Source organism: Diabrotica undecimpunctata, chromosome 1 (assembly GCF_040954645.1).
Source record: "Diabrotica undecimpunctata isolate CICGRU chromosome 1, icDiaUnde3, whole genome shotgun sequence".
Lineage (NCBI taxonomy): Eukaryota > Metazoa > Arthropoda > Insecta > Coleoptera > Chrysomelidae > Diabrotica > Diabrotica undecimpunctata.
Window position 1 is genome coordinate 112852564 of NC_092803.1, and position 22330 is coordinate 112874893.

At 31.2% G+C, this 22330-nt stretch overlaps 2 protein-coding genes across 5 annotated transcripts in view; one reads left to right on the forward strand and one right to left on the reverse strand.

The window, feature by feature from the left end:
• Window positions 1-16138, reverse strand: part of Snx6 (sorting nexin 6) — a 51035-nt gene extending 34897 nt beyond the window's left edge. For 2 of the 4 annotated variants that reach the window (XM_072547003.1, XM_072546996.1), the window contains exon 1: window positions 15588-15746. In XM_072547003.1, the coding sequence (XP_072403104.1) occupies window positions 15588-15602 (15 nt within the window). In that variant the 5' untranslated portion in view covers window positions 15603-15746. Of the gene's footprint in view, window positions 1-15587; window positions 15747-15965 lie in introns of those variants that run through there. The other 2 variants (XM_072547006.1, XM_072546999.1) reach the window with 2 other exon arrangements.
• Window positions 16139-16501: 363 nt separating this feature from the next.
• On the forward strand, window positions 16502-21084 carry LOC140452691 (methionyl-tRNA formyltransferase, mitochondrial). The gene is made up of 4 exons (XM_072547012.1): window positions 16502-16728; window positions 16777-16977; window positions 17049-17350; window positions 20704-21084. Exons 1-4 carry the CDS (start codon window positions 16586-16588, stop codon window positions 21060-21062), a joined length of 1005 nt encoding a protein of 334 aa, XP_072403113.1. The 5' UTR covers window positions 16502-16585; the 3' UTR covers window positions 21063-21084.
• Window positions 21085-22330: the final 1246 nt, after the last annotated feature.

Here is a 22330-nt window from a genome sequence, read left to right on the forward strand (position 1 = left end):
TTGACCTGCATAAAGCCTATGGAAAGTTCTTCAAGATTATTCTGTCTACACAACAGCAAAAGGATAAACTTTGTTAGACAATTCCATTTTATACCCTTTCTTTCATTATTCTGTTTGGCTACAAGTTATTCAAAGACATTAATATTTCAAACTGGTAAGCGATTTGACCGCTTATGCAATTACATTAAAAGCTGTACCTTCTCAACTTAAGTCTAGTGCATCCAGTGAGGTTTCTCATAGTGCTCCAATAGCAGTCCGCCTTCCTGATATAAATCTTTCACCTTTCTCCGATCATATTAAAGACTTTCAGTGGTTCATTGTACTATTCGATGTGCTCGTAGTAAAAAATGGGACATTACCAGATGTTCAAAAACATGAAAGCCTTCAACTTATAGAAAACAAGAAGAAATACGAAAACAAATTCGGAATAATAAATTCTTATTTGCAAGCAATTTTTGATTGTAATAATATTTCTAAATGTAAGTCAGACACATTACGAGAATTAATCACTACAATTCAAAAGAATATTGAATCACTAAAGAATTTGAATTTAACATCCGAAAATTTATTTGATTTAACGATTATATTCATTCCAAAAAAGAAGTTAAATTTTCAATCGATTAGGACACATGAATCTGAGAGGAATCACGATGAAATACCTACTTTAAATAATTTCCTAAAATTCTGGAGTAATTCTGGAAAATTGTGGAAAATGAAATTTCTAATCCTAAAACTGCCAGAAAAAATTTCTCATCTCATTCGACAGCGCATGCGTTAACTTCAAATCAACAATTTCAATTAATTTGCATCTACTGTAACAAGGTGGGTCAAAAAATTTACACTTGCTTTCAGTTTAAAGATATACCTCATTCCGCAAAATCGTAATTCATTAAGGAAAATAATTTATGTATAAATTGTTTTGGTAAACATAATTAGAAAGAGTGTAAATGCTCTAGAATTTTAACAGTGATACGCATTGTGGTCGATCTTCCAGCAGAACATAAAAAATATCAAAGGTATGAGGCTTACGATTGAAGAAGTTCGTCGTTTGATTGTGCGTGACCTAGATGGCGATATTTGAATTCGACAACTGTTGGGAATGATTTGCATGTGTCTCTAATTCGTTCCAAAAGTATTCACAGCAGAGCAGAGGGATGCACTTAGAATTTGCTATGGACTGCTTGGTCCATATTATCGCTAATAATAAAAATATGAACTCATGTGCGTGGGTGAGTGCAATTAATTAACCGTGAGCGGGCGTGAACGAGAATGGAAAACCACTTACGCGTCCATCCCCAACAGTTATAAGTTTTTTATTGGAGATAAGTTAGTGTATAGTCCATGTTAAGTGATGCTGACTCTATATTAGTTTCCAATTTAGATAAAGGCAATCAAAATAAGGAAAACAGTTCGATGGATTCAACATCAATTAAAGAAAAGAAGTATGACTTTGAAAGTAAATATCAATCAACTGATTCTGGTCCTTATCAAGTATACTTAAAATACGTTGATAAGATTTTTCATATTGTTCCGAAGCTATTTTATTGTGTCTCAATTATATTGACAATTCACCAATATATTATACATTTTTGAGTAGACGACTTTAAAATGATATTGCCAATATTGCTGAGTTGCGTTCCTGGGACGGCTTTACTTTAAGATTGTTTATTCGATTACATGAAATCAACTTTAACTTGAGAATATCCGTCAGAAAAAATCATAGCGTGTGATTTGTCTTTAAAAAGACAACCACATGTCATGATGACAGTAAGATTGTCCTGTTAGTAATTCCATAGTAAATTATGAGAAAAAAACATCAATAATATCCCGTGTTTGGTCTTACATTTAGTTTACTCTCAAGAACACCAAATTCTGATTTTATATGTATGTTATTTAAAAAACATAGATGACGTATCCTCGTTATGTTACTGACTTAATAATAATGGTATTTTCCTTTTATTAACTTCCGCTTTTAATAATTGGTTTTTATTTACAACAACTTCCTGAATTTAAAAATGATATCGATATTCATTCTGTTGGCTTAAAACGAGTTAAAAGTATTTTTTTATATTATACAAAATTGCCAATATTATAATCAGATTTCCAAAAAACTCCAAGAAAAAAGGCCAAAAGAATGAACGAAGAGAAAAATATTAAATTCTAAATCAAACAAGAAGAATTTCTTAATAGACAGTTAGTCATAAATAATTTTCACGGTAATAAAATTCAATCCACTGTTAATATATATAAATATGTATAAACTTTCCAGTAGAACCATACACCTACCCAGTTGTTCAATGCACAAATTGCTTCAGTATAATACAGCCACAATACTTCTCAATGTAAATGTAAACTTCAGGAACGTCTTTCACCAGGAACTTCCGAACTTTTGACAGTTTGTACCAGCCATATTGTTGAAGATACATCTGACAAATTGGCCATCATTTATTCACCCTGTTTTGCCAAATCACCATGGATAGATATAACGTACAAAAACATGTGATAAATGATAAAATTTTATCAAAACGGGTGGTCCATCGGGCAACGTTTTGAGTGCCTCGTCCGCTTTACTGTCAAAATAATCATCCTACCGAGATAACTATTCGCAGTGTGGTGGATAAATAAGTCCACTAGTTCCTTATACAATGAGATAAACTAATGTCACAAGTATTTACATTAATAATAAATATAATAAATAATCAAGAAAAAATTGAATTTATTAAGATCTGAGAAAATATTGTTTCATTTTGGGAAAGATGTGAATGACAAGAAAATGGGTCTTAAAAATTCTAGAAATAAATTATATTACAATAGAACTGAAGATCTGTTTATAATAACAGAGATAGCCGTATCCACCACATTAGTACAAATCTTATAGAATATAATTATACTTTCTGAAACATGGCTTAATTTCAATCACAACTTTAAACTGCAGGATACAACTTTGTAAATAAATGTTGCAAAGAGAGCTATGGAGGTGATTTTCATTAGATGCAGAATTGATTCTCAGGAAACCAAAATCAATTATAATTTAAACAATGCCATAGAAGCTTGTAGGATTTTTTTGTTAAAATTAATCTCTTTAGTTTCAATATATAGGCCATCAGATAGGGTAATAGAATATGACTGGACTAACTCATTCAATGAATGCAATCTGACAAAAACTATTTTTTGTGGTGACTAATGCACACCACATATGTGGAAGTCAATTCCTCAGGATAAAAACAGTAGAATATTGGTGGAAGCCATGGATTTCTGTGAATTCATGACACTAAATGATGGAACACTAACCAGCTTGCACCAACTGGCAACCATTCAGCAACATATCTAACCCTATCTTCTCCCGTATATCTTCCTCTGTATTAGCTTATATATACTGGTCAGGACAGTTAGATAAATTAGTTTCAGCCACAAAATAGAACAACTCTTGTGCTGATTGGTCTGTTTTCAAAGTACTTTTGAAACTGAAATTAGTACTCATGTTAATTCCAAAAATAATTAAAACACAATACACAAAATCAACAATTTGCTTAATGCAATTTCAGTTGCAGTATCAGAATCTATGCCCACAAACAAACCCTTTGCATCTTTATTACCAAGACCATATTGGTGGGATGAGAAATGTTCTATGATGATTAAAAATAATTGAAAAGCTCTTGAAGCAATTAAAAACAAGGCAATATTAACAATTAGGTATCTTCACTACCAAAATATTTTGGTAATACTAAATTTATTTGCAAGCTTAAACAAAGAATCAGTTGGAAAGTCTTTTTAGATAAACTAACGACAAATACTTCTTTATCAGAGCTATGACACACTGTAAGCTTTTTTGCAATGAATATCATCAAAAGAAAAACCCACAATTGGACGAAAGTATTTCAACAACAAATTCAACACATTCTAAATAAACTAGCTCCTTCGTTGGTTTCTGGTCCAATTGTTAATGACATCATTAATCAATTTCATTTTTTTTTTCAATATTCAGACAGCCTTTTAATTATTTTTTAAAATTTTCTGAATTAGAATGAGCCCTCAAGATATTTCCACTCAAGAAATATCCAAAGAAAAACTATAATCAGTATTTAAAAAACACTGCTGAGGCCAGTCACCACATATAGGGCGGAAACATGGACACTAACGCAGAAGGATGAAAGACTTCTGGGAATATTCGAGCATAAGATACTCTGCAAAATATTTTTTTTTTTTTTTTTTTTCGTGGAATTTATGGCTTTGGCGAGAACCAATTAGCCAGACTATGTTAGATTGAATCATTAATTTGTGTAAAATGTTTCATAGTATCAGACCTGAGCATGATGTATTCATTTGTTTTGTTAGTAATATATAAAATGTGTAAGGTGTTTATATATATATATATATATATTTTTTTTTTTTTATTTTTTTTTTTTATTTTTTTTTTTTTTGATTTTTTTTTTTATTTTTTTTTTATTTTTTTTTTCCGCGCTAGGGCGTCAACCCGGTTCATCCCCTCGGAGGTTTCAGCCCTCTTTGTGTGCTTTACGTTTAGTTTCTTTCGCAGAATTGTATACAAAATTGGTTAGTAATTTTACAGTTTTAGTTTACAGTTTATGATGTGTTGATGAAGTACATAAAGGATATCATTATTTCCTGAAAAAATAATACAATTTAGGTCTATTGGAAGGTTTATCTTGTAGTGAATTAAGTTTTTGTATAGTTGATTAATGTTTACATTATTTATTGGACATTCAAGTAAAACATGTACTAATGTACCCATTTTACCACAACTACACAGTGGATCGTCTGTAATTTTCATTTTGTGCTTATAATAAGGTGTTAGTGCATGATTAGCACGTACTCGATTTATTGTGGCAACAAAGTTTCTGTTTGGTATTTTGTGAAACCATGGTTTTCTGGGAATTCTTTGCTGGTGTTTACAAAAGTTTGTTCCGGTTGTTGAAGCGTTGTGTAGGTTTTGCCACATCTCATTTATTTTGTTTCTTTGGTTTAAGAATAGGTCGGACGGGGGTAGTTTAAGATTTAGTTCTTCTCCTGATGTTGGGGCTGTTTTTGCTAAGGTATCTACTATTTCATTACCTGTTATACCTGCGTGTCCCTTTACCCATAGATATATGACGACTTTATTCTTGATGTGTATCTCATTATGTAAATACAGAATATTTGCTTCAATATGATTAACTGATCTATTTATGTTTACTTTTTTAAGTTTATCTACTGCACTTTTGCTGTCCGTACATATTATGAATTTGTCGTGGTTAGAGCCGAGTATGTATTTCATAGCTTGCACAATTGCTGTTAATTCTGCAGTGTATATGGAAGCTTCCTTTGGTAGAATAAATTTTTTGTCAGTATTTTCTTCCACATGGTAAAAGGCACAGCTGGTATATTCTTTTGACTTTGATCCATCAGTGAATATAGAATCATAGTTTGGCCAGTATTTGTTTTTTGTTTCGTTAAACTTTGATTGATTGAAACTTACTACTTCTTGACTTTCAAAATAGTAGGTTCTAATTTCCCGTGAAAAAATTTGTTCTGGCGAGTAAATTAGAACCGGGGGGAGTTGGTTGGAATAAAGTATATCTGTAATGTCAAGTATTTCTGAGAAAGTTTCTACTATGAGGGGGGTTTTCTTGAAATGCCAGTATCTATGGGTCAAAACTTGAACTGTTAGTGATTGTATACTATTGAGGTAAGAAGTTTTTTTGGAAATGGTTTTTATCACAAATTTTCTGCTCAATAGTTGTCTTCTTAGTTTAAGAGGAGGTTCCACAGCTTCAGCTTGCATAATATTTATGGGTGTTGACTTAAGATATCCCAGGCAAACTCTTAAGCATTTATTTTGTTGTATCTCGATTTTATTTAGATGTGTATCTGCTGCTGTTCCATAGAGTTGACTTCCATAATCCATTATTGATCGTACCATTGTTTTGTAGAAAAGTAAAGCCGTATTTGGATCTGCTCCCCACTTTGCCCTACAAAACGCTCTTAAAATATTTATAGAATTACTTGTTTTTTTGATGATTTGGTGGATACAGTCCTTCCATAATAGTTTTCTATCTAGATGTAGGCCAAGATATTTTACAGAGTTGCTAATACGGAGTTTATATTTTCCTATTGTTAATGGTCTTTGATAGTTGTTTCTATTTCTAGAGAAAATACATATATTGGTTTTGGACTCGGATATGGAAAGTCCCATGTTGTCTAGGCATTTTTGGATTTCTATAAATTCAGTGTTGATATTTTCTATACATTTGTCCTCTGATTTGTTACTGGTGTAAATAACAACATCATCGGCGTATTGAATAATTTTGGACTTACGTGATATAACATTTTCTATGTCCATTGTGTACAGGCTGTAGAGGATTGGGCTCAAGATACTACCTTGTGGTAGTCCAGATCTACATATTCTTGATTCCGAAACTTCTTTATTTATCTTTAAGGAAACTGATCGACTAGAGTAAGCTGATTTTATGAAGTTGGCAAAGGAGGTTGGTAGACCAATATTGATAAGTTTCTCTTCTAGTATATTTATTTGAACATTATCATATGCTGAAGTGATATCCAAAAATGTAGCCAAAGTGTTGTATTTGTGTGTGAATCCTAGATAGATGTCATTTACTAGTATCGTTAGGGGTTCTAAGGAAGATCTTCCCTTTCTAAAAGCATATTGTGAGTCAGGTAATATTTTTTCATTTTCTAGCCAATATTCAAGCCTGTTCTTTATCATTCTTTCCATGGTTTTAAATATACACGATGATAAAGCTATGGGTCTATATGAATCTGCATTTCCGTTCTGTTTTCCAGGTTTTTTGATAGGTACTACGATGTATTCTTTCCACATTGGTGGAAAAGGAATCTCTTTTATCCAAATCGAATTGAACAATTCTAACAGGGCTTTCTTATGGCCTAAGGGCATTTTATGCAACATATTGTATGAAATGTTATCCGCCCCGGGAGATTTATTATTTGTTGATTTAATGCATTGTTCGAGTTCCCATAATTGAAATAGTGATTGTAGAAAAGAAGTGTTTCTATTTACAGTAGCTATTTGTTGAGTAATGTTGTTTTCAACCCATGGGGGTGAGATTTTTGTGTGGAATTCATTTATCCAGTCTTCTTTGGGGTTTATTGGGGGTTTATTTACTTGTTTTCGGTTTTTATATCGGTTTACTTTGTTCCACACTTCTTTAATTGGTGTATTTTGATTTAGATTTTGGCAATAATTAATCCAGCTTTTTTTCTTAGTTTCTTTGAAAGTTTTTTTAGCTACTGCATCAAGTCTTTTATATTCTGTTAGATTATTAAGATTTGGAGCATGTTTGTAGGTTAAGTAAGCTTGTTTTCTTGCTTTAGCAGCTATGTTACAGGTTTCATTCCACCAGTCCTTCGAACAATGATTTCTATTTTGTGTGTTTGATTTTTGTAAGGGAATTGCTTTGTTGGCAGCTTTGTTAATATTGTCGATAATGCCCATTAGTGATGATTTTGGTTCTGTAGCTTCAAGTGTAGCGGTGTATACATCCCAATTAGCAGCCTTGAGTCTCCATATGTTATGTTTTGTCTGTTTAATTTGCGCAAGCGGGCTATTCCTTCCAAATTGTATGTGTATTGGTAAGTGGTTAGAGCCATAAGGTTCTTCTAAAGTAGACCACGTAATTAGGTGCGTCAGATCCTGTGTACAGAGGGTCAAGTCTACAGCTGACTTCTTATTGTTTGCTAATGTAGGTGATCCGTCGTTCAAAATTACTAGGTTGCATTGTTCGATAGCTTCCAAAAGAGTCTTGCCATAGATATCGTCATATCCATCATTCCAAACCAAACTATGTGCGTTAAAGTCGCCCCCAATTATGAATGGTTTTGGAATTTGTTCCAAAAAGTTGATCCACTGTTGTAATGATATTCTAGTTCTCGGTTTAAAGTATACTGAAACGAAGTAAATTTTTTTTTGTATAAATGGAAAATTAACCGAGATACAAGTATGCTCAAAGTTTATTGTAGTTGGAATTGAGACTTCTTGGTATATTAAGTCTGATTTTAATAAAATGGCTGAGCCGCCATACCCGTCGTCCCGGTCACAGCGAATATTGTTGAGGCCTTTAAAATTATAATATTTTCCTGCTTTAAACCATGTTTCCGATAGAAGTGCAACGGAGTAGTTGCCCCTATCTAGTAGATATTCTAGGTTAGTTTTATTAGAAACTGCTGAACGGCAGTTCCATTGAAGAATATTTATTGAATGGTTGAGGTCTGAGAATGTGATGACGTGTTTCCATTTATAGTTAATTTGACTAAGTTTTCGAGTTCTTCCTTATTTATATTTATACTTTTTGTTACTAAAACTTTTGTGACAATTTCTATAACTAATTCTAATATTGAATTTATCATGCTCAGGTCTGAAGGAGATGCAACTGAATTATTATTAATATTTCCTTTATAGTTAATACTGTCTAATATTCCTCCCTTAGGTAATTGAGATCTAGGGGAAGCTATAATTTCATTATGCAAAATTAATGTTGGATCTGGACTATTTGGTCTCTGTCTTTTAAATGTTCTAGAATTTGTATTATTTGAATTATTGTAAAATATGTTATTTGTTGACATTTGGTTAATTGAATTTGATGGGAGCTGGGTGGGTGTATAATTATTGGGATTTAATGGAGGGAAAGTTTTGAGACAGGACATGTTTGTAGTTTGTTCCGTATTAATGGTTGTTGCTTTTGCATAGGAGTTCCTGGGAAACTGTCTGTTGGCGTCTTGATAACTAATATTACTGGAAGACATAGCGTCTTTTACAAGTTTTTGACGTTGAAATTCCTGACACGCGCTCAAATTTGTAGTAAAATGATTCCCCGAACAACTAAAACATTTTGGAGTTATATCGGTCGTTTTACACTCTTTTGTGTTGTGTGATTCCTGACATTTTTCGCACCTAGCCCTGCTCTTACATTGTCCCCCTGTATGTCCAAATCTTAGACAATTAAAGCATAATAGCACCTTCTGTTTATATGGCTCGACTTCCTTTAGTACCTTGTTGATTGTTACATATTTTGGTAGTACCTGTGACCTAAAACTAACTACACATGTTTTTGTTGGAATATATTGGGTACCTTTTTCATCTACTTGCCTCCTATTTAATCTTTTGACTTGAATGACTTCAAATTTACAGTGTAAATCGTACATTTTGATTCTGTCTTTAACATACTCTACTGAAAATTCTGTGGAAATATCTCTTATTACGCCCTGTCTAACTACAAGAAACTTAGGAATGTATATGTCTAAATTATTTTTTGTAAATATTGCTTCATTTTTTTTAGATATGATATAGTTGGCCGATTTAAAATCTTTAAATTTTATACGTATTTTATTTCTCCCTACTGCGTCAATGCTCACAATTTTTTCATCAATTTCTTTAAAATTTGTGATAATAATGTCACCTATCCTTAAAGCGTTTAACCTGCCTTTAAAATCGGGTGAATTATTTTCCAAATACACGTAATGAGGTCCCAAGTCGTTTTGTCGGTAAAGAAATTCCTCCCTTTTTGTTCCTACTTCTTTGTTTATGGTATTTGTTATTGAAGTGTGTACATTAGCAAAGTCATTATCGATAATGGGTTTATTATTAACAAGTTTTGTGGTACTTATCTGTATAACCGGAACCAGATTTTGAAATCCTAACAGCTCCTCGTTTGAAGATGATGCATGTTCTGTATCCATTTGGGTTTCTAAAACATTGTTATCGGAGGCATCGCCTCCGCTAACTGCACTCATAAGTTTTTAATGTCTTTCCGAATTTCGCTTTTTTATTTGGTGTAATTAATTTACTTTTAAAGTTCACGAAATATTTATTTATATAGCTAATTTATAAACACCGGTTTTAAAAACAAGCTTCTTTCTTACGCACGTCTAACTACCACGACGAATGAAAGCTGACTGCCTGCAAAATATTTGGAGCTATAAACGATCAAAGGCAGTGGCCCAAAAGATATAGTTTCGAATTATACCAACTCATTAATGAACCAGATGCGTAATCCAAAAAAATAAATCCTATGAAGAATCGAAGAAGTAAAAACACCCATGAACATGAAAAAATTTTTTACAAGATCAGACCTTAGTCTAGAGCTCAGAATTCGAATGATCAGATGTTACATTTTCTCCGTTTTGCTGTATGGCTGTGAAAATTGGACAATGGACACTGAAACAGAAAAAAGAATAGATGCCTTTGAAATGTATATACATATATAGACGGATGCTGAAAATTCCATGGATACAAAAAGTTACCAATGGTGAGGTACTTTGGTGCATAAGTAAACAAAAAGAATTACTCAGCATAATTAAAGAGAGAAAAATACAATACTTGGGTCATGTGTTGAGAGGTGAAAGATATGAATTACTCCAAATCATATTGGAAGGTAAAGTTCAGGGCAAAAGATCAGTTGGAGGACGACAGAACTCGTGGCTGAAAGACCTGAGGAGATGATTTGATCACTCATCTACAGAAATCTTTCATGCAGCACTTTACAAAGCTGTACCACATTCTTACAAAGAATGAACCAGATGTCGTAACGTTCATTAAAACACAGCAACTTAGATGGGCTATACACATAATACGAATGCTTAACAATATGATTGCTAAAAAGCTAATGACAAGAACACCTATAGGAAGAAGAAGCAGAGTCCGACCACGAATTACAAATTAGGTGGTTAGATGAAGTTGAGACTGATTAAAGAATACTAGACATAAGAAGATGGCAACATGTTGCCAGACACCGAACAGAATGGCGACGAATCTTAGAGCAGGCCAGGATCCAGAGGATTGTCGAGCCAAAGATGATGATGTACAACTGCATTTTTTTCGTCACAACTGTATTGAAGGGTTTGACAGTTGATATATGTGTAGTATGAAATATTACAAAAAGACTCTCATCTAGGGATTCATAAATTTTTTAGAGGAAATATTATTAAATAAACAATCAAAACGTCAAATTCATTATTTTGCTCATAATTTAAGAACTTGTCTATTTAGAGATTGGATGCTAACAGACAACTTTTTCAGAAAAAAAAATGATACACAAAATGATATAATATGCTAAATTAAAATCGGCTGATAACCAAAATAGTTATTGAAAAAAGAACAACAAAATCACTGTTTTTGAATACTGTTAACTTTTTATTATCTATTAAAATTTGTTTAAATGTAGCTGAACTTTTGGGTCCTATTGGGTTCGAATTGTTTGCAAAAGATGGGCCAGATAGGTTGAATAGGTTTTGTGAAATATAATTTGTTTATAAGATTTTTTGAAAAATGAGCAAATTTTTAAGGCCTGTACAGATAATTTAACTGCATTTATCTCAATATTCCGGGCTTATTTTGTTTGTTAAGAAGTATATAAATAACTCATGGAAAAAATTACATTTATGTACACAAAATGATTTAAGAATAAATTGCACTTTTTAAACTTTTTAAATAAAACTTAAAAAAAGAGGTTCTTTGTCCTTTATGAGTCAAGCTAGCCTTTTTTAAAAAAATCACTGTTACATTAATTAACAACATTAAGTGCTAAAATTAACCAATCTTTTTATCAAAAGGTTTTAACAAAACTTTTAGCAAACAAAATTATTAAAAATTGTTTAAACAGGAGTTTTGTAAACAAGGAGTACTTTGCGTTCAGACTAGGGTAAAGGTAACCAACGCAAGTGCCAGACACATTCTTCAAAAAATCCAATAGATTTTCAAAATAGAGCACTTGAAAAAAAGACATATCTCGGGTTATACTGGACCAACTTTGGTATTTATTTTTTAAAGTGGGGTTCAACGTTAAAATAATAACATTTATACATAATATATACTTAAATTTGAACAAATGTTTTTTAGTATCAAAAAAAATTATTTTTAGAACACAAATCGAATATATAATATATTATGAGAAATTATAAAACGTCTGTTTAAACAATTTTTAAAAATTTTGTTTCCTAAAAGTTTTCTTAAAAACCTTGACTTTTCTTATAAAAGATTGGTTAATTTCATCCCTTAATTTTGTTAATTAAAGTAACAGTAATTTAAAAAAAAAGGGAACTATCTTAGTTCATACATATTACGTTATGTAATAGCGGATTAAGTGCCAAAATGTATTTTTGAGAAAAATGGGTTTAAAGATTTTAAATTTGTTTTTCGTGCTATTTCTAAATTATAGTACCGACAAGTTTTATATTTTGATAGAGTATTGCAAATATAAAAAACTCTAACATGATTTTTAAATTTTTTAAAAATAATTTATATTTTAAAAGTTATTCGATCAAATGTCGCTTAATTTGTGATTTGTGATTTAATGATTTTTTAAGATATGTATGATTTAAGATTGAAATACCGGATTAAAAGACATATCTTCGCTTAATCTGATGTTTCAAAATAAAAAATACATGTTAAAATAACGTTTTTTTAAATTCTTAGCTTTAATACATATAAAAAGTTATATCGTTTACAGAACATACTATAATAGGTCTTCAATATCGAAGTCTAATGATCCATTAAATCCGTCAATACCATCTTGAATGCCTTCATTCCCTACGATATTTTCGTAGAGTTGTTTGGCATCCAATGGAATAAGCTCCATTAATGACATTATGTCATTAAACTTTGGAATAGAGACAGGTTTCTCATTAGGCCACAAAATTTGCAGTTTGGAGGAATATAAAAATTCTGTAGTTCTGGTTACATTTCTTCTGACTCTTACTTATGTCTACTTCTTGCAAATTTCCGCCATGATTTTTGCTGAAATATATTTTAAAAGGATTTTCTTCCATTAGGTGTATTTCTTTTGTAGAAATACATTTGGAAAATGTACCAATAGAAAGGGTTGATAAATACAAATACCTAGGGACTTGGATTTCAGACAATATTGACCAAACATCAGAAATAAGGGCCAGGATAGAAATAGCAAGAAATGCATTTGTAAAAATGAAAACAATTCTCTGCAACAAAGACCTTAGATTAGAACTGAGAGTAAGAACACTGAGATGCTACATGTTTTCTATACTGCAATATGGACTTGAAAGCTGGACACTGAAGAAAGAACACATAAATAAGCTACAGTCCTTTGAAATGTGGTGTTACAGGAGGATGTTTAGAATAGCATGGACACAGAAGAAATTAATATTGCAAGAAATGGGCAAAGAATATGAAATAATAAACACAATAAAAATAAGAAAGTTACAATATCTGGGACACATAATAAGGGGACAGTGATGTGAACTGCTAAGACACAGGAAAAGATAAGAGGAGGAAGGAGCATAGGAAGAATAAGAGTGTCCTGGTTGAAGAATTTAAGGGACTGGTTCAAATGTACCTAGTTCTATAGAACTCTTCAGAGCAGCAGTAGATAGAGTAAATATAGTGATGATGATATTCAACCTCCAATTAGGAGACAGCGCTTAAAGAAGATGTATTAAATGGACTCACTGTATAAATGTAATTATATAATACGTATCTCCGGCTCTCGTAATAAATTTTCATTCTTTTCTAAGGAAAAAGAAACTTTACTATTTTCTATAGCTATACACATCAGTTTGTAACTTCTAGAACTTTTATTCATTAGGGTTAGATTATTCATTTTGATGGAATAATAAAATAAATCTGATTAATTTTATTATGCACGTGTAACCTAGCAAAAAAGACAATACTGTTATCGCTAGTTGGTTGACGACTGATGCACAATGCCCAATGATCCATTAAGTGCCTGAACTTTGTTTTAAAATAACGAATTATCTGACAAATGATGTCGCATAATTCGATCTCTTGAAAGCTAGGCAATAAATACATATATTTTGTGTTTTGTAATAAAGAATTAACTGACTACTTGTGGTGCTTGATTAGTTAATACACTTAGAAGATAAGGATTTTTGTTTTTGACAATGGATTATGTACTAATATTGGCGCTTAATTTGATATTCCAATTTTTGTTGTAAGAGTTTTTAATTCTGTAAAATCAACTTGGCTTTTAATTTGATATTACAAATCTTAATGTGAGATTTTTCTTAATAAAATAACCAATGTCGATTAATACAGGTTCTTAAAAACCGCTTTATTCTGTACTTAAAAAAAAAAACATATTTTTATACATAGATTTGCACCCTATCTGCTAGATGGCACTATTATCTCGATTTTGAATTTTTGGCGCTTAATCCGTTATTACATATAACGGATATTATATATAACAGAAACAATATAAATATTTTTTAGCCATTTAATTTGAACTAAATTCTACTGAGTTATTGTAAATGTTTATAAGCTTAAAAGTACTATTTATTATAAAATCATTTTGTGTACATGAATGTAATTTTTATTTAACTTTTTTTCCATAGGTTATTAGTACATGTCTTAAGGAAGAAAATAAGCCCTGGATTAAGCCTAAGCCTAAGAAATTGGTTTATTTTTCTAAAAATGTTATAAACAACCCATCTTTTGCACACAATTTTAATATGATAAGACCCTCAAGTTCAGGTACATTTAAACAAATTTTAATAAACAATAAAAAGTTATTAACAGTATTCAAAAACAGTGATTTTGTTGTTCTTTTTTCAATAACTTTTTAATTTTAATACCAACTTTAATTTAAAAGGAGCTTATGACATGGTGAATTTGTAAATATTATATTTAAAAATGATTGCTTTAGGTATCAAGAAGAAATTTTCTAATAACATCTTAAATTTAGTCACGAATATTTTTTGGTGATCATCACAATGTTTTAAATGGCCCAAGAGTAATTTATATTGGACTTCTCCTATAGTTCTCCACTATCTCCACAGTTCTTAACACTAACTCCCCTACTTTACAATTTATTTATATAATGATAACATACAAATTATTTAATAAACAGACAATTTATGGATTTATTTCACCTACGATACCTATAAGCAATGCATGATTTACTTGAGAGATACTTTTAACAATTTATACATCTGGATTGACAAATTGGGTTTTAGTATTTCACAAGATACAACAGCTGTGATGTGTATCACTAAACACAGATATCAGTTGCCCAATAATTGCCTTTTAGGTAAATATAGATACTATTTAAGGATATTATAGATAAAAAAAAACTCCTTTGGATTAGTTACATTGGAGTACATCAAACAAAGATATGCAATGGGAATTCATATTTTTTGTTTCCTCGCCAAACAGCATTGGGGTACAGATCAACTCTTTACTGTTTTACAAGGTATAGCTGCTCTACTATTGACTGTGGTGGTACTCTATAGAGTTCTCCAAGCAATAAAACCCATTAACTGTCTATTGAATTCAATATAAGTTCTAAAAATATGTCTAGGAGCAATGGTAACATCACAAAATCAGGCCATTCTAGCAGAAGCTCAAGAAGTTCCAATTAGTGTTAGAAGACAGTTCTTAGTAAATAAAAAATTATTAAGTATATGTTTTGAAAATATATTGAGAATTTCTATATTATATGTGTATGTTAGATAAATAAAAAATATCCTCCAATTATCTGTTACTCCTCTATGAAGCTCTACGTATATTGAAGCCTCAAACAGTAAATAATTACTATTAAGTATGTGGAAATTAAATGACTACTTACTTTTTGAAACTTCATTATCACCTTTTCAGTTTCTTTATAAAATGATTATAATGCACCAATGTAAGAGACACCCTGAGATATAAGAAAGTGACCTTATGACTTATAAATTAAAAGTTGATAATTTTTTCACACAAAAACTTTAATTGTTTTCAGATATAAACCAGTTTTTATATTGACAGCCAAGTAAACATTAGATATTTTGTTTCAGCTGCAAACAGTATAATCTGGTAAGTAATTTAGCCAATTATAACATCACTTTACAAATAAATTATTATTAGTTTTACAATTAAATTCTTCCATAGAACAATTACATACGCCCCTCAATTTGAACCTGTATACTTAAATGTTTATAGTAATGAATAAAACTTTAGAACTTACCATGATTTCTGTTTTATTAAAATTGTGAGATACGATTAATACTTTATTTATTAAAGCCAGTCATTCCACAAGAACACCAGTAAAGATGAAAAGATTGATAATTAAAAAATGTTTGCTTCTGCCAAGCTTGACAAGTCAGCAAACGGCAAAACACACCAATCGGTGGTGCTGTCAAATATAAAACTGTCACTGTCATAAAAAAATAAATAAAGTAATATTAGATTTTTTTATTATTTACTATAACTGCAACCCATTCGACATTATATTATATGGGATTAACGACAATTGATCATAATGATAATCACATTTTACATTTGCTTTGACAATTGGTTAATCTCATATAAAATAATATGCCATGTTTCAGAATCTTTTTATAACAAATTAATAACAATGGTTGTTTACATTTACATAAAAATGCAATAGAATCGAATAAAAATAACCACTGTAACTTTTGTAATTTTCAAAATTACACATAAAGACAAAGCACCTTATTAAAATCTGTGAACATCCGCCAATGAATGAATTACTTTTTGTTCCATGTCAATGTCAATTAAATATTTTGCGTCTTCTATGACCCTAACCTATATTATTTCAAGAATAAAAATGTACAGATTTTGGAAATGAAATCTTTATGGAGTTCTGAAAGGATAATAATTAATGTTTTCTCTATACGTCACTACTCGTCAAAACCGTCATGGAATGTTCTATTTTTTGGAACAGATCAATTCTCTTTATATACTCTAAAATTACTCAATAGATACCAGTAAGTTTGTTTTAAATAAACTTTCTTCAATAACTATTTTACTTTCAGTTCAAAGTCTGAATTAATTAATAAACTAGATGTACTAACTAGCTTGAAAAAAAATGCCAATGTTGTTCATAAATATGCAGAAAAATATAATCTTCCTCTCTATGACTGGCCACATATTCCTGGGGATAGGAGTTATGATGTAGGGTTGGTAGTTTCTTTTGGATATTTAATACCAGAAGCTGTTATTGCAAAGTTTCCATAGTAAGTAAATTTAATTAAAACATTCTAAAAGGAATTTGATTAAATGCTCATTTTATTAAAATATATTTCAGTGGCATTCTCAATGTCCATGCAAGTATTTTACCTAGATGGAGAGGAGCAGCACCTATAATACATGCCATTGCAAATGGAGACAAAGAATCAGGTATTACAGTAATGAGAATTAAGCCAAACCATTTTGATGTAGGGGAAATTTTGTTGCAAGAGAAAGTTCCTTTAGAAGACAGTACTGAGATGCCTGAATTACATCAGTGTCTAGGAGAATTAGGAGCTAAATCCATAATAAAAACATTAGAAGACTTACCTAATTATATAAGAAATGCTGTACCTCAATCTAAAGATAATATATCATATGGTAAGTTGCCAAGATGTTGAAAATAAGCTCTACTTGGGTCATTCCTTGTTTACAATTGATAGTTTTATATATAATTTATTCACACATTTTTTATATATTACTTAAATGCTTTTTACTTATTTAGTAGTAGTTATATTTATATTGATGTTTTGTTTGTCAATTTTTCTTATAACCTGAATTTATTATGTAAAGACAAAAATTAGAGAAGCACCAAGAAGGATAACAACATATTATGTATAATGTGAATAATAAGAACTTTTAGTAAGTAGTAGCTTAAAACCCAGAGCAAACAATAGAGACTAGACAATATATTGCCAGAATAGTAAAGAATATTTTGAAATGTAAATAATATAACCAGAGACAGTAAGTATGTTAATTCAATTAAAATGAATAAAAATAATTGTAGACACTATATTAGATAGACTTGTAATTTTAAAAAGAAATACCAAGAATGGTAGTACTATGAGGATATCATAAGATACTCCTCAAGTCAAAATAGTGTTTCTATAGTTGATCTGCAGGCATGATGATCATGATTATGATCTTGAATATAGTTATAAGACCATGAACCCATAATGGGCCTAGTTGCTGAAATTTACAGGGTTGAAAATTTGAATTCAAAATGAAAAGTTTATATCTAATTAGCTTAGACCTGTTTTGTAGATAAAGCAAATATTACATTAATGTGGCAATAAAGAATAACTTCTTATATAGAAGTTTTAGTGTAAAGTTTCATATCAAAAAGTATTCTAGAATTATGCAATAAAATTTGAAAAAGAAAATGTTGGCCAAAATTGTGAAAATTGAAAATTGGACTATTAAGTCATCATCATTTGAAGAGGTTAAAAGGGTAAGCAGATTTATTAAGATATGCTTAATATGCTTGGCAAACTATGTCCTTTGTATGTGATGGTGAAACATTTTATTACAAGTGTAAAAGAGGAAAATTTTACATTGAAGATGAAGACCAATCAGGAACTTTGGTTTCTGTGTCCATCATAACATGATTTTATCATACCATCTAATTAAAACAGATTTCTGAGTAACTAAATACTTCATATGAATGGGTCCATCATGTTGATTTGGGCATGAGGGTGTCTGTAAAATGGATCCCAAAATGTCTGAATGTTGTCCAGAAGTGTACAAGAGTAGAAGCACCAATTCAATCTTAGCTTGGTTTCAAAAATATGCAAACCTCTTAAGCCATATTGTTACTGTGGATGAAACTTGTGTACAGTTGTGCTACTCAGAAATAAAGCAGCAATTGATGAAATGGAGAAGCTTTAGTTCTCCAAGGCTTAAAAAACTCTGTGTTCAAAAATCTGCAGAAAAAGTTCTTGTTTCAGTTTTTTGGGGTGGCTAAGAAGTAATCATGATTGATTTTCTATGTAAGGGCAGAATAATAACTTGGAATTACTATTTGACTTTAGATACAGAAAGTTGTCCGGACAATTTTGCTGGACAATGCTAATGCACACAAATCACATGCTTCAGGCAATTTGTGATTTAGGGTTCATATTACTTAAACATTTCTCTTTTTCACCAGATCTAGCAGTGTCTGACTCTTACTACATGAATGGTTTGTAGTGCCAATTTTGTCCTTTAACATCATCAGACTTAAACCTTTTCAACTATTAGAATGTTTTTTCGTTTAGAATGATATTGCAAATATTTATTTTCGTTTTAACATCTATTGTACTTTTATAATTTGTTTTTTTTTTGTAATCGTTTGGATTTTTATTACTTAAATGGTAGCAAATAACAATAGAAATCATAGTTTGTAAATTATTTAAATTCTTTGGACTTTTGTATAATAGCAGATATGTAAAAAACGATTCATTTCAGCTCTATCTAGGGTTATTATTTAATAATTTTATAAAACAGAATTTCATCATCATCATCATCAGTTGGCTTTACAGCCCTTCGTGAGCCCTGGCCGGCCTCAAAACATTCTTCCATCCTTCCCTGTTGAGTTTTTTCTTCTCCATCCCCTTACTCCAATCTCCCTTAAATTGTCTGTCCTGCACATCGTCCAGATATCTGAGTTTAGGTCGGCCGCTTCTTCTTTCGACCAGCCTATTTAGTACAGTTATTTTAGCAGGATCACTTTCATCCATGTGCATACCATGCTCACCCCTCTTAGGCGGTTTACTTTGATGATTTCAAGATATCTACATCACCAAAAAGTATATAGAGTTCGAAATTATATCCCCTTCTCCACAGACCCTGTTGGTTAACTCTGCCGTATATGGTCCTCAATACTTTTCTTTCAAAGATTTGTAGTAACACTTCATCTCGAGTTGTCATTGCCCATATTTCTGATCCGTAAGCGAGCACTGGACATATTATTGTTTTTATAAAGTTTACACTTTCTTGCTCTTGGCATATTTCTCGCTCTTAGTTGAGGGCTTAGGCCAAAATAACAGAGGTTAGCCATGCATATTTTTTTTCTTATTTCTTTGGATGTGCTGTTTTTGCAGTCTAGCAGTTACCCTTAGTAGCAGAAATCGTCCACTGTTTCTATAGTTTGCACCTCCAAGTTGTGCATATATTTAGTTTTCTGTCTTTAGTTTCTTCCAATGATCACGATATCATCAACATATGACATTATTTATATACTACTCGCATATATCGTACCCTTTAAGTTTATTCCCGAATCTCTCATAACTTTTTCTAACGCTAGGTTGAACAGCGTGCATGATAACGCATCTACCTGGCGCAGTTTTCAGTTGTTTGTAAATGGTTCTGAAAGATCCCCTTGTACCCGCACTTTACATTCAACTTTCCTCATTGTCATTTTAGTTAATACTACCAATCCTTTTGGTATTCCAAATTCGATAATAGCCGAATATTGTGGTCTGTTAACAGTATCGTACGCATAACAGAATTTATAAAATATAAAAAAAATGTTTCAATGGCATACATAAGAGCGAGGAACTGTTGCCATTAAGTTTAAAATCAAATTTCGACTCAGCCAGTCTCAACAATTTCATTAAAGGAAAGAGCCATTTGCTCATTGAAGTGCTTAAGAGTCATTTCTTTGATGTCTAGAGACTCATCAAGCTATTATATTTAGACAAATTAGGTAGACTAGGTCACATTTAGGAGGTAATTTCAAGTTAGTAGATTTCAATGTATTACTAAGTTTCTAATTTTAAGTTTAAATTTTTTTAGCCCATATAGGTATCTCAGTAACTACGCTCTGTAAAGATGTATGTTCCTATATTAAAATTCTCTAATTAGTGAGTTCTATGCGGTTGGACGTTTTCAGTCGAATATAGCAACACCTGATATTATTATTTTATTTACATTTTTCGTGTACCTGCGTACTACATAATTTATAACCATTTTAGCCCCAAAAATTACACCAGAATTTATAAATGTACGTTGGAACCAGATGACATCTATCCAAGTTTATAATTTATACAGAGCTTTAAAAGGATACTCACCTCTAATGTCTACCTGGCAAGGAATACCGATAAAGCTCTCAGAAATCAAGATTTGCATTGATGTTGATTCCACTGAAATAGAATTTGGCCCCGGCTTTGTTAAATATGATCAACGGACTAAGGTTTTAAAAGTGAGATGTGCTGATATGACGTTAGTCAGTGTTAATAGTATTAGTGTTTATGGTAAGAGGGCTATGAACGCCACTGATTTTAATAATGGGTTTGTAAAAAAAACTGTTATAGACTTGAGATATTTTAAATAAACGCTTTGTTATGTTTATCTTTTATTGTTTTATGACTTTTTAAATTATTTTTCATTTTTATTTTGGAGCAACAATAAATTAGCGGTTAGATATGATGTAAATACTTTGTATGAAAAAGGGTTTCCTATAAGATAATAATCACAGCCATTTTCACTTTTGATATTGCAGTTCTTAATAAGATCAACAAAACTACGTTTATACCACTTTCTCAAATGATTTAATCAAGAAATATACTTTCTTTCAATGCTCCTTAGTATTTATACCGACTTTACCTAGGATTATGATGTTTAGTACACTAGGGAAAGACTAACCTAGGCTGGCATGTGCACCGGATAATAGCTGGTAAAAAACCACAACAAGAGAACATGAAAGAATTAGATTGAGTTGGAGAGAATTATGGAATGGCACAAAGGGAATGAGCTGATCTACTTAATCAGCCACTTTCAGTATTGGCCAAGAAAAGCAGAAATGTGTCCAATCCTCCATTAAGTGGGGCCTCACAAGAGGGGAGAGAGAGTGAGGAGAGATGATCTGTAGCATCACCCCTTTTGCAATAATAAAAGCTGTAGTTTTTTACGGAGGAAGCTCCGGTATAGCTGTAGCTTCTTCCTTAGTTGATTTTAGTTGTTCTCTGGAATTTAGAGTCTTCTAATATTGTCACAAAATGATTACGTTGCTCCTTTAGTATTAACTACTGAAAACATATTTGAAGTGAGGACCAATATAAAAATACAGAAAATATTGTTTGGAACAATTTTATTACTGTGTTTTTCCAAAAGATACCTCCCGTTTACAGGATTGTATCACTTTCAACTTAGATATCGTCTTATTTTTCAAGTGCCATCTTCGTTTTTGAGGTTGATAATCATCATGACCACTCTAACTTTCGAAGCAACTGTCTGTGATTTTGAGCTGCAACCATATTATTTTAGGGTGTCTAGCTTAGATATTCGTCTTCTTCCCACACTCGTCTCCCCTTTATTTTGCCTTGGATTATGACCCTGTTATTACTCTATTATTTTTAGTTCTAATGTCCAATCTCTGCTACAAAGACTCTGTTTTCATTTATATAATATTCACACGTACTTTTTCAATTCTATTCGCCTGTGTAATCGGTATTTTCTATTATTAGTGTTTTCAGGTGCGTGTACTTGTTTACTGTCGTCCTGCTAGACTCCTACAATTAGGCTTTCGTTAGTATAATTTTTTTTTAAATAATTTGCATTAGCTTAGATTTTTTTATGTCGAGGGAGTCTTTATTCTTTACT